The sequence below is a fragment of the Thalassophryne amazonica genome, chromosome 19 (genome assembly GCF_902500255.1).
Source record: "Thalassophryne amazonica chromosome 19, fThaAma1.1, whole genome shotgun sequence".
Taxonomy (NCBI): domain Eukaryota; kingdom Metazoa; phylum Chordata; class Actinopteri; order Batrachoidiformes; family Batrachoididae; genus Thalassophryne; species Thalassophryne amazonica.
The window spans coordinates 43,172,636-43,187,737 of record NC_047121.1 but is presented as its reverse complement, the minus strand read 5'-3'; the positions used below and the strand labels follow the sequence as shown (position 1 = coordinate 43,187,737).

At 46.1% G+C, this 15,102-nt stretch overlaps 1 protein-coding gene across 1 annotated transcript in view; it reads right to left on the bottom strand.

Moving 5' to 3' along the window:
- Positions 1-15,102, bottom strand: part of myo10l1 (myosin X, like 1) — a 178,515-nt gene that overhangs the window by 72,361 nt on the left and 91,052 nt on the right. Inside the window, exon 4 of the mRNA XM_034195095.1 lies at positions 13,440-13,537. Coding sequence (XP_034050986.1) covers positions 13,440-13,537 — 98 coding nt within the window. The remainder of the gene's footprint in view (positions 1-13,439; positions 13,538-15,102) is intronic.

Sequence of the window (15,102 nt, the reverse complement as noted above, 5' to 3'; positions counted from 1 at the left end):
CCATCAGAAGAGTATCTGTATGCAGTTGAAGTGTTGATTTTGTTGAGACGGTGACTTATTTCTTTCAGCAGTCACATTCCTGTCTCTGGGTCCTCAACCTTTGTTTGAACTGAAAAGATGTCTGGGAGGAGCTTAAAGTAATGAGGATGCTGGTGTCACAGACTGAACGGTCTGCCCCTAAAAATCGGCCAACATTTTGCATTTGTGCATGCGTCATTTCGGACCACAGCAGGACGTCTGAGATGAGTCTCTTCACCTAAAGCAATCAAATGGATTAATGGGATTATTAGCCATCAGATGATAAAGGTAAAACCTCTTAAATTATTTTAAAGTCAGTTTTAAGCAGAAACGAGGTGAAATTCCATGACGCTTTGAACTGTCTGACACGTAGTGAATGCATCAGCTAGGAACTCGTTTAGCCGCGGCACTTTAATCACTTCTGCCGCCTTTTATGATGAAATAATGCTTAATTTATGTGGAAATGATTGTTGTACAAAGCTTCAGATATCTGTCGCTGAGACAGATGATGACTTGAGTGCAGTTTGAAGCAGAAACGAGGTGTTAATCCCTGAACCGTGTCATCGGGGGGGACCAACTTTTAGGGGGACTGTTAGGTCTGCGACACTGGACAGAAGAACAAAGGTTCAAGTTTTTAGGGTCCTGATGTTGCCTGTCTTACTGTATGCTTGTGAAACCTGGATGCTAATTAGTGACGTAAGGTGATGACTGGATGTCTGTGATCCTTGGTCTCTTCAGAGGATTCTTAAGAATTCAAGAATTCTTTATTGTCATACCATATATATACTTCCACATGACATGATATGAAATTAGGTTTCAAAGGTCCCGGGGGTTAAATAAACTAAAACTAGACAAGGGAACATAAATAAATAAGAGCAAAATAACGTAAAATAAAATGAAAAGCAGCACAGTTGCAATGAGCAGCATGAGAGAATTATTGTGCAAAAAATACAGTTGTGCAAATCAGCTGTTGTGCAAATATATGGGTGTGTAGAAGTCCAGTTATTGCGCAAAGTACTGGTGTGCAAAAGCCCAAGGTGTTGTGAAGCCATGATATTAGAATGACTTTGTGTCAAATGGACAATTGCTTAGGGTACCCTGTTGCATCCCTGTGTCCTGTGTGAGGAAACACTAACCCTAAACTTAACTATAAGCAAAACATGGATGAACTAGTGCATTGCCTGTGGGGATCCACGGGTTCTAGATTGGGTAGTGTTTATAAAATAGGTAGCTGACATTTTTCAAGGATGGTAAAAAATTCTGCAAAGTTTGTATAAAGATTTTAACTGAAAGTGCAGGAAATTAAAATGAGAAAGTTTTGTGAATAACTGTATTTATTATTTGGCACATTTAGTTGATGTAATTTTACAAATGGCAAGGTTGAGATATTTCCATTGTTCCCAGCTTGTCTGGTTACCAGGGACTGATTAATGGTGATACCAACTGTTCACTGTTGTTACATAATATCCCTAATTTCTCCAAAAATATTAGTCCTACCAACTTTCCGTTTTTGTGGCGTTCATCCTTGATCCAAAATACATAAGCATACTGCACAATGTACCTCTGGCCACTAGGGGGTAGTATCTTATTACTGTAAGGCCGCTGACTTACTTAGGCCGGGTTAGTTAGGAGTCGGCCATATTGTTGTCGTCAGTATTACAGACATTCCTGCCAAAGTGGTTTAATATGAAGCCCTGAACATAATTCCTGTAAGTCTGCAATGATTATTATTATCATCAGCACTGTAGGCAAGTGTGATTAAGTTCCTGTAGTTATCCCTGTTAGATATTTGAATGTTAGAATTAGTCATTTAGTTTTGTGTATTGCTGCAGGGCTTCTTCATCTTTGTCATTAAATACATGATTTGACATCGAGGAGTGTGTTTCTTCACATCCCAAACAGAAAATGTCAGCTCTCCCCAGTTTCTCCGTGACTGAAGTTACACACGCATACACAGAGGCCACTTCGCTTTTAATATGTAGATGTTCCCTGACGAAAGTGAAACACAAATATGGCTCCCTACCTATCACTAAGTGCCATAACGGGGATCCCTAACTTATCACATCATGATGGAAAGGGACGTGATCAAGCAGAAAAATACGATGAAATGGAAGTGAGAATGTGTGAGTATGGACTGCACCAACCACACTGAGCTACATCTAGACTTCCATGGTGCAACAAAGTTGAGCCCCTTACCAAAAAGTAGTATATGCAAGTATGTTTCAAGTATACTTCTAGTTTACTTTTTATATACTTATCAGTACTATTTTTTGGTAAGGGGCAGCATGCAACAATTTTTATCGTCATGAAGCGCACAAGTTAAAACTGAGGTACAAATGACTATGAGCAATGTGCAGGTCTTCCTACCCTTGTTGCACCGGTTTGCCATTAAACCTTGCGCGTTTGCAGCCTCAGTATTTTGTACCCAGTAATGTTAAATGTGGTGAACTGGGTCAGTCCATCTGCCTTTCAGAACCAGACAGGAATGGTAGAATTGTTGCAGCAAAAAAAAAAAAGTTCAGAAACGGATCATTTTATTGTTGGTTTTGATGAATTTTGCTTCTGAGGTGTGCTCGGCTCCAGTGGAATAAAAATGATCAACATTTGGAGAAAAGGGGGCAAAGAAACAGGGAGCCAGGAGAGCAGGGGGCTGTTTGAAGGGATCACATTGTGTTGAAGCAGAGCAAACCTCACATCCTGCTGATTCTCTATCAAATATTCACCGTCTTCTGCAGAGCTAACATTTAAATACAGCAGAGAGGCAGGCGGGGGGTGGGGGTGGATGGACTGAGGACATTCATAATCCAGAGAAAAGAGAACGCCTGCTCTTATAACCAATTCACGGAAATACCTGTCCGTCCCCATTGCGACCTTGAAAAGAAAAATCAACAATATCCAAAATATGTTTGTTGTTTCTGGAGAAGCATTTGTGCAGTTTGTCTGAATATCAGCCAAACATGAACTCACTGCATGTGCATGAATATGAATGTCAAAGAGTCCACATTTGGATGTTCTATCGCCTATAAAAAGAGGATTGAGAATTTTGAATTGGGGCCAGTGAGTCAAGTCTGTTATTAGCTTGGCCTAAATGCTGCCAAGTGAAGCGTTTGCATGTCTGTATGCAAGTTCAACACATGAGAGGATTTAAAAAAAAAAAAAAAAATCAATCCAAATAGCAATGTTTGTGTGGTGCACGTGCACTGTAATGAGATTTAAACATCCAATTCCATTATTTTGGCAAAGGGCGGGTGTTGCTTTGCCATTCTGACTGATTTGGAGACAACCTTATGCTGTCCTGACATCACAAAATGATCATGTGTGCATGTGCTCCCATAATGCTCTTTATCTTTTTTTAGCTCCCATCTGGAAGTGGAATGTGTGTCAGAGATGAATTCTGCATATGTATGAGGAGGAAGAGGACCAGGAGGATGAAAGAAAGTTTGTATTGATGCACACAGAGCAAAATGAACGTGCGCATTTTTCACCTTCTGAACTTGATACTGCAGCTGAGGGCACGTTTCAAACAACCAGCGTAGCTCTCACACAGCAGTAATCAATGCTCACGTTGTTTAGCCCTCTGTTTTAAGCCAATTAAAGCGCATTTTCACTCCACATAATTTGTAATTTTCTGTTTTGTTTTGACATTTTGCTTAATAAACAATTGCTTATCCTCAACCCCAGGGCACCGGTGTCGCCGACTGAACGGTCCCCCCTAAAAATCAGTCCGCCCTGCCTTCACTGCACATGCTCCATCAGCCGCAGTTCACAGATTATCACCTTGTAACTGCCTTCCAGTCACCATCTATCTCAGTGACAGATACAGTAGTGTTCAGAATAATAGTAGTGCTATGTGACTAAAAAGATTAATCCAAGTTTTGAGTATATTTCTTATTGTTACATGGGAAACAAGGTACCAGTAGTGTTGTGTGGGCTGCCAGAAGAGGAGGTACTGCTGGTCCACCACCAGAGGGCGCCCTGCCTGAAGTGCGGGCTTCAGGCACGAGAGGGCGCTGCCGCCACAGACACAGCCGGGAGTGACAGCTGTCACACATTATCTCTTGACAGCTGTCACCCATCTACACTACATCATCTCACTCCATAAAGACCGCACGTCATCTCCACCTCGTTGCCGAGATATCATCTACCTGTGAAAGTAATTTCTCTGCTGACTTAAAACTGAATAATAGTCTGAACCCTTTTGCAGCCGTTTTCCTGTGGTGTGCCTTATCTGCTGGATTGGTGTTTGGTGTGAACAGCGACGGCTTCGCTTCACACCCAAACCAGATAAGTGGTTTAACAGGAGCTGCACGAGTGTGTGATTAGAGGTGGAGGTGACTTTCCACCTTCTGACTGTTTTTGTTACTGGGTGTGCACACACCCACATCTCACTGTTTGTGCTCCTCGCCAGCAGTACCAGATCCGACAGTCGGGGACGGTGATCACCTGGGAATTCGGGACTTGGCGGCTCCAGTATTCACCGGGTTCTGTGGCGGTGGAAATCGTGTGGTCCCGGCTCTTCTCAGGACAGACGTCTTCTATCCTCGAGCCTGCCCACACGTCACCTTGGTGTATTGACTGCTGTCAGATTCTGTGATTGTCTGTATTATCGTTGTGCACATTCACAACATTAAATTGTTACCTTTTGGCTCATCTATTGACCGTTCATTTGCGCCCCCTGTTGTGGGTCCGTGTCACTACACTTTCCCCAACAGGATATCTCGGCCAACATTATGGATCCCGAGGGGCGTCAACCATCTGTTGGACAGCCAATGGAAGAGCAAGGTGCACAGGCGTCGGCTGGAGGCGTGATTGGTGAGTTGCAGCACATCTTCACCGCCTTTACCGCTCGGATGGACCTGATGACCAAGCAAAACATCATCCTTAATCGCAGGATGGAGGCTCTCACCGCGCAGGTGAAAGCACGCGCTCAGGGCGCTGCTGCAGCTCCTCCTCCTGCCGACCCGGTGCCGAATACAGACATTCCACTGGTCATTCAACGACCCCCCCCACCATCCCCTGAAGCATACATAAGCCCCCCAGAGCCGTACGGAGGTTGTGTGGAGACGTGCGCGGACTTTCTTTTGCAGTGTTCGCTCGTCTTTGCACAGCGTCCCGTGATGTACGCGTCTGATGCCAGCAAGGTGGCTTACGTGATTAATTTGCTTCGAGGTGAGGCACGCGCTTGGGCTACAGCACTTTGGGAACAAAGTTCACGGCTCCTTGCCTCTTATACTGGGTTTGTGAGGGAGCTCAGAACTGTTTTTGATCACCCTAACAGAGGCGATACCGCATCTACCGTGCTGCTGTCAATGAGACAGGGGCGCCGGAGCGCAGCCGAATATGCAGTCGACTTCCGCATCACGGCTGCGAGATCCGGCTGGAATATGACTGCACTCCGCGCCGCCTTCATAAACGGACTGTCGTCGGTCCTGAAGGAGCACCTGGTGGCTAAGGAGGAACCGCGGGATTTGGCTGAGCTTATCGATTTGGTTATACGATTGGACAATCGGTTAGAAGAACGCCGACGGGAGCGAGGCGAAGGGCGTGGTCAGGCACAAGCCGTCCCTCTTCCTCCCGGGTCTGAAAGGGTGCCGTCTTCCCCATGCTCCACAGCCACAGCGCTCCGTGTGGCTACAGCTCCCCCTGCTGACAATGCTAGGGAAACGAGCAGGGCCACATTCAGACAGAGGAGGCTGGTCCGCGGGGAGTGCTTTGTCTGCGGCTCGAGTGAGCATCAGCAGAGAGACTGCCTCAAACGGTCAAAACACAAACGCCCGCCCTTAGAGACTGGGCTGAGGGGGGGTCAAAACATTCACGTGGGTCATACACATCTTTCAACACGACTCCCAGTTACAATCCTGAGCGGGGATTTAACCCTTCAAGCCCCAGCATTGGTGGACACGGGGTCAGAAGGGAATCTGCTGGATAGTAGATGGGCAATGGAGGTAGGGCTCCCTCTGGTGGCGCTTTCTTCGCCAGTGAAGGTGCGAGCACTAGATGGCACTCTTCTCCCTTTTATCACACACAAGACACTACCTGTAACCCTGGTAGTGTCTGGGAATCACCGGGAGGAGATTGAGTTTTTTGTAACTCCTTCTACCTCCCGCGTGATTTTGGGCTTCCCATGGATGATTAAACACAATCCCCGGATTGATTGGCCGTCTGGGGTTGTGGCTCAGTGGAGCGAAACCTGCCACCGGAATTGTTTAGGATCCTCGGTTCCTCCCGGTGTAAATGCTAATGAGGAGGTTAAAGTCCCTCCCAATCTGATGGCGGTGCCGGTTGAGTACCACGATCTTGCCGACGTCTTCAGCAAGGATCTGGCGCTCACCCTTCCCCCGCACCGTCCGTACGATTGTGCCATTGATTTGGTCCCGGGCGTTGAGTTCCCGTCCAGCAGGCTGTACAATCTCTCACGTCCTGAGCGCGAATCAATGGAGACCTACATCTGGGACTCATTAGCTGCCGGGTTGATCCGGAATTCCACCTCCCCGATGAGTGCAGGTTTCTTTTTTGTGGGCAAGAAAGATGGCGGACTCCGTCCATGCATTGATTACAGGGGGCTGAATGACATAATGGTTTGTAATCGATACCCTTTACCCCTGTTGGATTCAGTGTTCACGCCCCTGCATGGAGCCCAAATTTTCACCAAACTGGACCTTAGGAATGCGTACCACCTGGTTCGGATCCGGAAGGGAGACGGATGGAAGACGGCATTCAACACCCCATTAGGTCATTTTGAGTACCTGGTCATGCCGTTCGGCCTCACTAACACCCCCGCGACGTTCCAAGCATTGGTAAACGACGTCTTGCGGGACTTCCAGCACCGATTCGTCTTCGTACATCTGGATGACATACTCATCTTTTCCCCGGATCCTGAGACCCATGTCCAGCATGTACGTCAGGTCCTGCAGCAGTTGTTGGAGAACCGGCTGTTTGTGAAGGGCGAGAAGTGTGAGTTTCACCACACCTCTTTGTCCTTCCTGGGGTTCATCATCTCCTCCAACTCCGTCGCCCCTGATCCGGCCAAGGTTGCGGCGGTGAGAGATTGGCCCCAACCAACAAGCCGTAGGAAGCTGCAACAGTTCCTCGGCTTTGCAAATTTCTACGGAGGTTCATTAAGGGCTACAGTCAGGTAGTTAGCACCCTGACAGCCCTGACCTCTCCAAGAGTCCCCTTCACCTGGTCGGATCGGTGCGAAGCCGCGTTCAAGGAGTTGAAACGCGGGTTCTCGTCTGCACCAGTTCTGGTGCAGCCCGACCCTAGCCGCCAGTTTGTGGTTGAAGTGGACGCCTCTGACTCAGGGATAGGAGCCGTGCTATCCCAGAGCGGAGAGACCGATAAGGTTCTTCACCCGTGTGCCTACTTTTCTCGCAGGTTGACCCCAGCTGAACGGAACTATGACGTCGGCAATCGAGAACTCCTTGCGGTGAAAGAGGCTCTTGAGGAGTGGAGACACCTGTTGGAGGGAGCGTCTGTGCCGTTCATGGTTTTCACTGACCATCGGAACCTGGAGTATATCAGGACCGCCAAGCGGCTGAACCCCAGGCAAGCCCGCTGGTCACTGTTCTTTGGGCGTTTTGACTTCCGAATCACCTACCGCCCTGGGACCAAGAACCAGAGATCGGATGCCTTGTCCCGGGTGCATGAAGATGAAGTCAAGACTGAGCTGTCGCATCCCCCAGAGCCCATCATTCCGGAGTCCACTACGTGGCCACCCTCACCTGGGACGTGGAGAAGACCGTCCGGGAGGCCCTGGCACGGAACCTGGACCCCGGAACTGGGTCGAATAACAAGCTCTACGTCCCACCAGAGGCCAGGGCTGCTGTCTTGGATTTCTGTCACGGTTCTAAGCTCTCCTGTCATCCGGGGGTGCGAAGGACCATGGCAGTGGTCCGGCAGCGCTTCTGGTGAGCGTCCCTGGAGGCCGACGTCCGGGAATATATCCAGGCCTGCACCACCTGTGCCAGGGGCAAGGCAGACCACCAGAAGGCACAGGGACTTCTTCAGCCACTTCCTGTGCTTCATCGCCCCTGGTCCCACATCGGTCTGGATTTTGTCACGGGCCTCCCGCCGTCCCAGGGCATGACGACCATCTTCACGATAGTGGACCGATTCTCCAAGGCAGCCCACTTCATGGCCCTCCCGAAGCTCCCCACGGCCCAGGAGACTGCAGACCTCCTGGTCCACCACGTCGTCTGTCTGCATGGGATACCTACCGACATCATCTCTGATCGTGGTCCCCAGTTTTCCTCACATGTCTGGAGGAGCTTCTGCCGGGAACTGGGGGCCACCGTGAGCCTCTCGTCCGGGTATCACCCGCAGACCAATGGACAGGCAGAACGGGCCAATCAGGAATTGGAGCAAGCCCTGCGCTGTGTGACGTCCGCACACCCGACGGCCTGGAGTGAACATCTGGCCTGGATCGAGTATGCGCATAACAGCCAGGTGTCCTCTGCCACCGGCCTCTCCCATTTGAGGTGTGTTTGGGGTATTCAGCCCCCATTGTTTCCCGTGGTGGAGGGAGAGGTCGGTGTGCCCTCGGTCCAGGCCCACCTGCGGAAGTGCCGTCGGGTGTGGCGCTCCGCCCGTTCTGCCTTGTTGAAGGCCCGGACGAGGGCGAAGACCCATGCAGACCGCCGGCGGTTCCCGGCCCCTGCTTACCAGCCCGGGCAGGAGGTGTGGCTATCCACAAAGGACATCCCCCTCCAGGTGGACTCCCCGAAGCTCAAGGACAGGTACATTGGACCATACAAAATCCTCAAAATCCTCAGTCCTGCCGCAGTGAAGCTCCGACTCCCAGCTTCACTGCGGATCCACCCGGTTTTTCATGTGTCGAGAATCAAACCTCACCACACCTCACCCCTCTGTGCTCCCGGACCGGCGCCGCCTCCTGCCCGGATCATTGACGGGGAGCCGGCTTGGACGGTGCGCCGGCTCCTGGACGTCCGTCGGATGGGCTGGGGGTTCCAGTATTTGGTGGACTGGGAGGGGTATGGCCCCGAGGAACGCTCCTGGGTAAAGAGGAGCTTCATCCTGGATCCGGCCCTCCTGGCCGATTTCTACCGCCATCGCCCGGATAAGCCGGGTCGGGCGCCAGGAGGCGCCCGTTGAGGGGGGGGTCCTGTTGTGTGGGCCGCCAGAAGAGGAGGTACTGCTGGCCCACCACCAGAGGGTGCCCTGCCTGAAGTGCGGGCTTCAGGCACGAGAGGGCGCTGCCGCCACGGACACAGCCGGGGGTAACAGCTGTCACTCATTATCTCTTGTCACCCATCTATACTTCATCATCTCACTCCATAAAGACCGGACGTCATCTCCACCTCGTTGCCGAGATATCATCTACCTGTGAAGGTAATTTCTCTGCTGACCTAAAACTGAATAATAGTCTGAACCCTTTTGCAGCCGTTTTCCTGTGGTGTGCCTTATCTGCTGGATTGGCGTTTGGTGCAAACAGCGATGGCTTCGCTTCACACCCAAACCAGATAAGTGGTTTAACAGGAGCTGCACGAGTGTTCACCTGGGAATTCGGGACTTGGCGGCTCCAGTATTCACCGGGTTCTGTGGCAGTGGAAATCGTGTGGTCCCGGCTCTTCTCAGGACAGACGTCTTCTATCCTCGAGCCTGCCCACATGTCACCTTGGTGTATTGACTGCTATCAGATTCTATGATTGTCTGTATTATCGTTGTGCACATTCACAACATTAAATTGTTACCTTTTGGCTCATCTATTGACCGTTCATTTGCGCCCCCTGTTGTGGGTCCGTGTCACTACACTTTCCCCAACAAGTAGATTCAGTAGATTCTCACAAATCCAACAAGACCAAGCATTCATGATATGCACACTCTTAAGGCTATGTAATTGGACTATTAGTAAAAAAAAAAAAGTAGAAAAGGGGGTGTTCACAATAATAGTAGCATCTGCTGTTGACGCTACAAACTCAAAACTATTATGTTCAAACTGCTTTTTTAGCAATCGTGTGAATCACTAAACTAGTATTTAGTTGTATAACCACAGTTTTTCATGATTTCTTCACATCTGTGAGGCATTCATTTTGTTGATTTGGAACCAAGATTTTGCTTGTTTACTAGTGTGCTTGGGGTCATTGTCTTGTTGAGACACCCATTTCAAGGGCATGTCCTCTTCAGCATAAGGCAACATGACCTCTTCAAGTATTTTGACATATCCAAACTGATCTATGATACCTGGTATGCGATATATAGGCCCAACACCATAGTAGGAGAAACATGCCCATATCATGATGCTTGCACCACCATGCTTCACTGTCTTCAATGTGACCTGTGGCTTGAATTCAGAGTTTGGGGGTCATCTCACAAACTGTCTGTGGCCTTTGGACCCAAAAAGAACAATTTTACTCTCATCAGTCCACAAAATATTCCTCCATTTCTCTTTAGGCCAGTTGATGTGTTCTTTGGCAAATTGTAACCTCTTCTGCACATGTCTTTTATTTAACAGAGGGACTTTGTGGGGGATTCTTGCAAATAAATTAGCTTCACACAGGCTTCTAACTGTCACAGCACTTACAGGTAACTCCAGACTGTCTTTGATCATCCTGGAGGGATCAATGGGTGGGCCTTTGCCATTCTGGTTATTCTTCTATCCATTTTGATGGTTGTTTTCCATTTTCTTCCACGCGTCTCTGGTTTTTTTTTTTGTTGTCCATTTTAAAGCATTGGAGATCATTGTAGATGAACAGCCAATAATTTTTTGCACCTGCATATACGTTTTCCCCTCTCCAATCAATTTTTTAATCAAACTACGCTGTTCTTCTGAACAATGTCTTGAACGTTCCATTTTCCTCAGGCTTTGAAAGAGAAAAGCATGTTCAACAGGTGCTGGCTTCATCCTTAAATAGGGGACACCTGATTCACACCTGGTTGTTCCACAAAATTGACGAACTCACTGACTGAATGCCACTCTACTATTATTGTGAACACCCCCTTTTCTACTTTTTTATTTACTAATAGTCCAATTTCATAGCCTTAAGAGTGTGCATATCATGAATGCTTGGTCTTGTTGGATTTGTGAGAATCTACTGAATCTACTGGTACCTTGTTTCTCATGTAACAATAAGAAATATACTCAAAACCTGGATTAATCTTTTAGTCACATAGCACTTCTATATTCTGAACACTACTGTATCTGAAGCTTTTGTACAACAATCATTTCCACATAAATTCAGCATTATTTCATCATAAAATATGGTGGAAGTGATCAGAGCGCCGCAGCTACAAGGGCTGCTAGCTGATGCATTCATGGTGCGTCCATCATTTCAAAGAGTCACCGAGTATGGCCTCGTTTCTGCTTAAAAAATTCCTTGTTTCTGCTTAAAACTGACTTTAGAATGATTTAAGAGGTTTTACTTTGTCATCTGATGGTTAACAATCACATTAATCCATTTGATCACTTTGGGTAAAGAGAGTCAGACTCAGACGTGCTGCTGAGCTCTGAAATGACACATGCGCAGTGGAGGCAGGGCGGACCAGTTTTTAGGGGGACCGTTCGGTCTGCGACACTGGACTGTGGCTGCTCGCTGCTCCTAGTGGTTGGATGGTGTCTAACTATAATTAGGATGGGTTAATGCAGGGGACAAATTTTGTTGTATGTATATGTACAATGACAATAAAGGCTCTATTCTATTCTATTCTATTATTATGAGAGTGTTTGAAGTGTGAACATCACTCATACGGAATATTTAGGATCTACAGTTTTATATAACAACCATCTGTCCCGTGTGCATGATCTTGACCTCCATGGTCGCCTCCTCTTAGGGGTATTTATAAAGCATTTGTGACCTTGCAATACCAAAATAAACTACAGAAAATGATGCTCACACAGTGCTCACCTCCACCAGCAGACCTCCATTTATCTGTCGTGAACTGAGTTCTTGTGTTCAAGTCAATACCATTATAAATATATTAATTACAATGTTCATGATTGTGCAGAGCAAAAAGATTAATTGGTTAGCACTACTGCCTCACAGAAAGAAGGTGGTGGGATCGCTTCCCGCCTGGTCAGACATGGGGGGAACATGCCAACTCCACACTGAAAGGGCGGGAAGTGATCCCATGACCTTCTTGCTGTGAGGAATTAGTGCTAACTATTAAGCCACCATGTCGCCCTACACTAGACTAGTGGCCTGTCCAGGGTGTACCCTGCCACTCACCCAATAACTGCTGGGATGGACTCCAGCCCCCCATGACCCTTAACTGGAATAAGCAGGTTGAAAAAAATAGATGGATTGCTGGATGGATGGATGGATGGATGGATGGATGGATGGATGGATGGATGGATGGATGGATGGATGGATGGATGGATGGATGGATGGATGGATGGATGGATGGATGGATGGATGGATGGATGGATGGATGATTATACAGAGAAAGTAGCTCACTGGGATTGGACTTGGTTACCAATATGCAGACCTGAGTTTGATTCTCTGTTGCTCTACCTATTCGTGTCCTTGAGAAAAACACTTCATCTGCATTGGCACAGTCCACCCTGCTGTCAGTGGGATCAGGACTGTGATGCATTGGCATACCATCCATGGAAAGTGGTAGACTCTAAAACCCATGCTACAGTATCTGGGTATAACCAGCAGCACCAGTGGGTTTCAGAGTCAGTATAGGGTCCACATCTGCCAAAATCTGACAAACTCTTCCATTAGCCAAAGCCAACTTCTCCACCAAATTTCAATAGAACCTGATAAAAATGTTTTTTATATGCTCGCAACAATCAAACAGAGAAATAGAAATGAAAACATGATCTCCACAGAAGACGTAACTGTTGGGAACAGACAGTGAACTTGCCCATAACTCAGGTAAAGGTAGATATTTTACCAGCCTTCAGGTACAGGTGGTGATGGTGTGGTTAAAGAAGCAGGCTTGTAAACGGTGGCTCCTTAGTTCAGTTAAAATATATTCCTTGATGTTAATTAGCCTTAAAATCTAATCAACTCTTCCTTTGCTCAAGGGCTTCCTTACCACTGAATTCCAATTAGACTCACTCATATGTTTTTGAGATATAATGCTCACAAACAAACATGACCAAGAACAATATCAAAGTAAAGCAGTTTGGAAATCCCACTATTTTGTTTATGTCACCTACCCTTTTTAAATACTTTTAATATTTGGAAAAGCAATTTGAACATGACAACTCATGAACTAAAGCTCCTTTTAAACACACACAAAATGTTCTCCGATGTTCATTCGTGACTGGCAATGGTCTATCTCAGAAGTGAGAACAAAATAACACCCTTTAGTAGTCAGAAGCGTTGACTAAACCAAGCTTTTTCTTCTTTAATGTGCTGAATAAATCTGTCCCTAATACCCAATAATCCTTATGAAGAACATCGCAGGTTGGTTTTACACTGACATCCCGGAAAAAAATGTGAGTTTCTTACCTCTCCATAGTCAATTGTGACAACAAGGGTTCCATCTCCACAGGAGTTGACAGTGGCAGGGACAAGCTGCTCCTTCTCTCGGACCAGACTCGAGCCCCCTGAAGCAAAAACACAAACAAACTTTAGTTAAGACGTGAAAAAGTTGGTGATTCACTCTGCAAGTTTAAAAGTACCCAATAATATAGAATAAATTGACCGACAAAGTTTGATCTGGATCTGATCCAGATTACAGATTTCGTGGCCATTTAATTTAACATTGAAATCCCCATTAATGTAGATTTACATTATATCTTAAACAAACATGCCCCAATCACTCTCATATTTGAAAGTGGAGGTGCAGCCTGGACTTGATCCCAAGCTGATCCAGACTGGTAAAGTTTTGTGGACATTTGAATTTAATATCGAAAAGCCCATTTGGTGTGTATTTTGCATTATATCTCAATCAAAGTGCCTCAATCACTCTCATTGTGACAATGAGGTGGCAAACTGACACTCAGTGAGTAGGCTAAGTTTGACTCACATCTGATCCATATTGCGGATTTAGCAGATATTTGATTGTTAACATTGAAAGCCATTTTGATCTATATGTTGATATATTTTAGATTATGAAAAGCCACTTCTAACAAGACGTTCACCTTGAAAAAATGTGTCCATTGTAAAAATTTGTGGAATTGGAAATTAGTGTTGGTGGAGGTTTGCGCTCTATCAGCACCGTGCTCTAGTTCATATCTGCATTTCAACCAGGACAAAAAAAAAACATAAATAAATATAAATATTATTATAAACACAAAAGGAGATGATTTAACAATGACTTGAGTGTGTCTGTTAAAAATTTATGTTTGTTTTCTACAGTCACATTTCATTTACTCTTGATGGTTATTTTTCAGCACGTGTAGTGATGCAACGTAAACCTCATGATGAAATCATTTTTTTATTTAGTCATTTCAACACTTAATTACATCCTCATTGACTATATGATCGCTTGTAATCAGGACAGAGTAATTCTAAAATATGAATTTATCTATTCTAATGATTGTGAATGCTTTGAATTGTGCACAATAGGGGCGGGGCTTTCTCTGCCTGTGCCTTATTGACTGAACTTTAACTTCATGGACATGTTTAATGATTCATTCATTTAATGCTAAAATATAAAAGGAAACAACTTTTCCAAATTATACAATAGTTGCTCTTTAAAGAGCCTTTGTTTTATTTAGAAGTGCAGTAGCAGGTGTTGGTTTTCAGAGACAACAGGTGAGCTGGAACTTCAGGACATTTAACCAGATGATGGCCTACTCCACAGCTTTGACCGCTTAGTGGAATTTTTGGAGACACTTTCTTCACATTTTGAAGAGCAGAGATGTTCTCTTATTCTTTCTGGATTTCAGGTTTTGGTGTTCAGCTCCATCACTAGAAGTTTTAAGTGCATCTGTATTTACAAGGTTCTCTGCACAGCAGATGTTGAAATGTTCCTGATGTGGGACAAGTGAAGAAATATATTTCTTAAAATATAAACAAACACAAAGCAGTGACGTGCTATTTTCTTTAAGGCCTGATTACTAGATCTTTAAAAGAAATTACAGTAAAAAAATCTGTTACTTAAAGTTGAGACTATTGTAGTACAACAGTAACAATTAAAAAACTATTGTGCTGATTTATTTGGCAA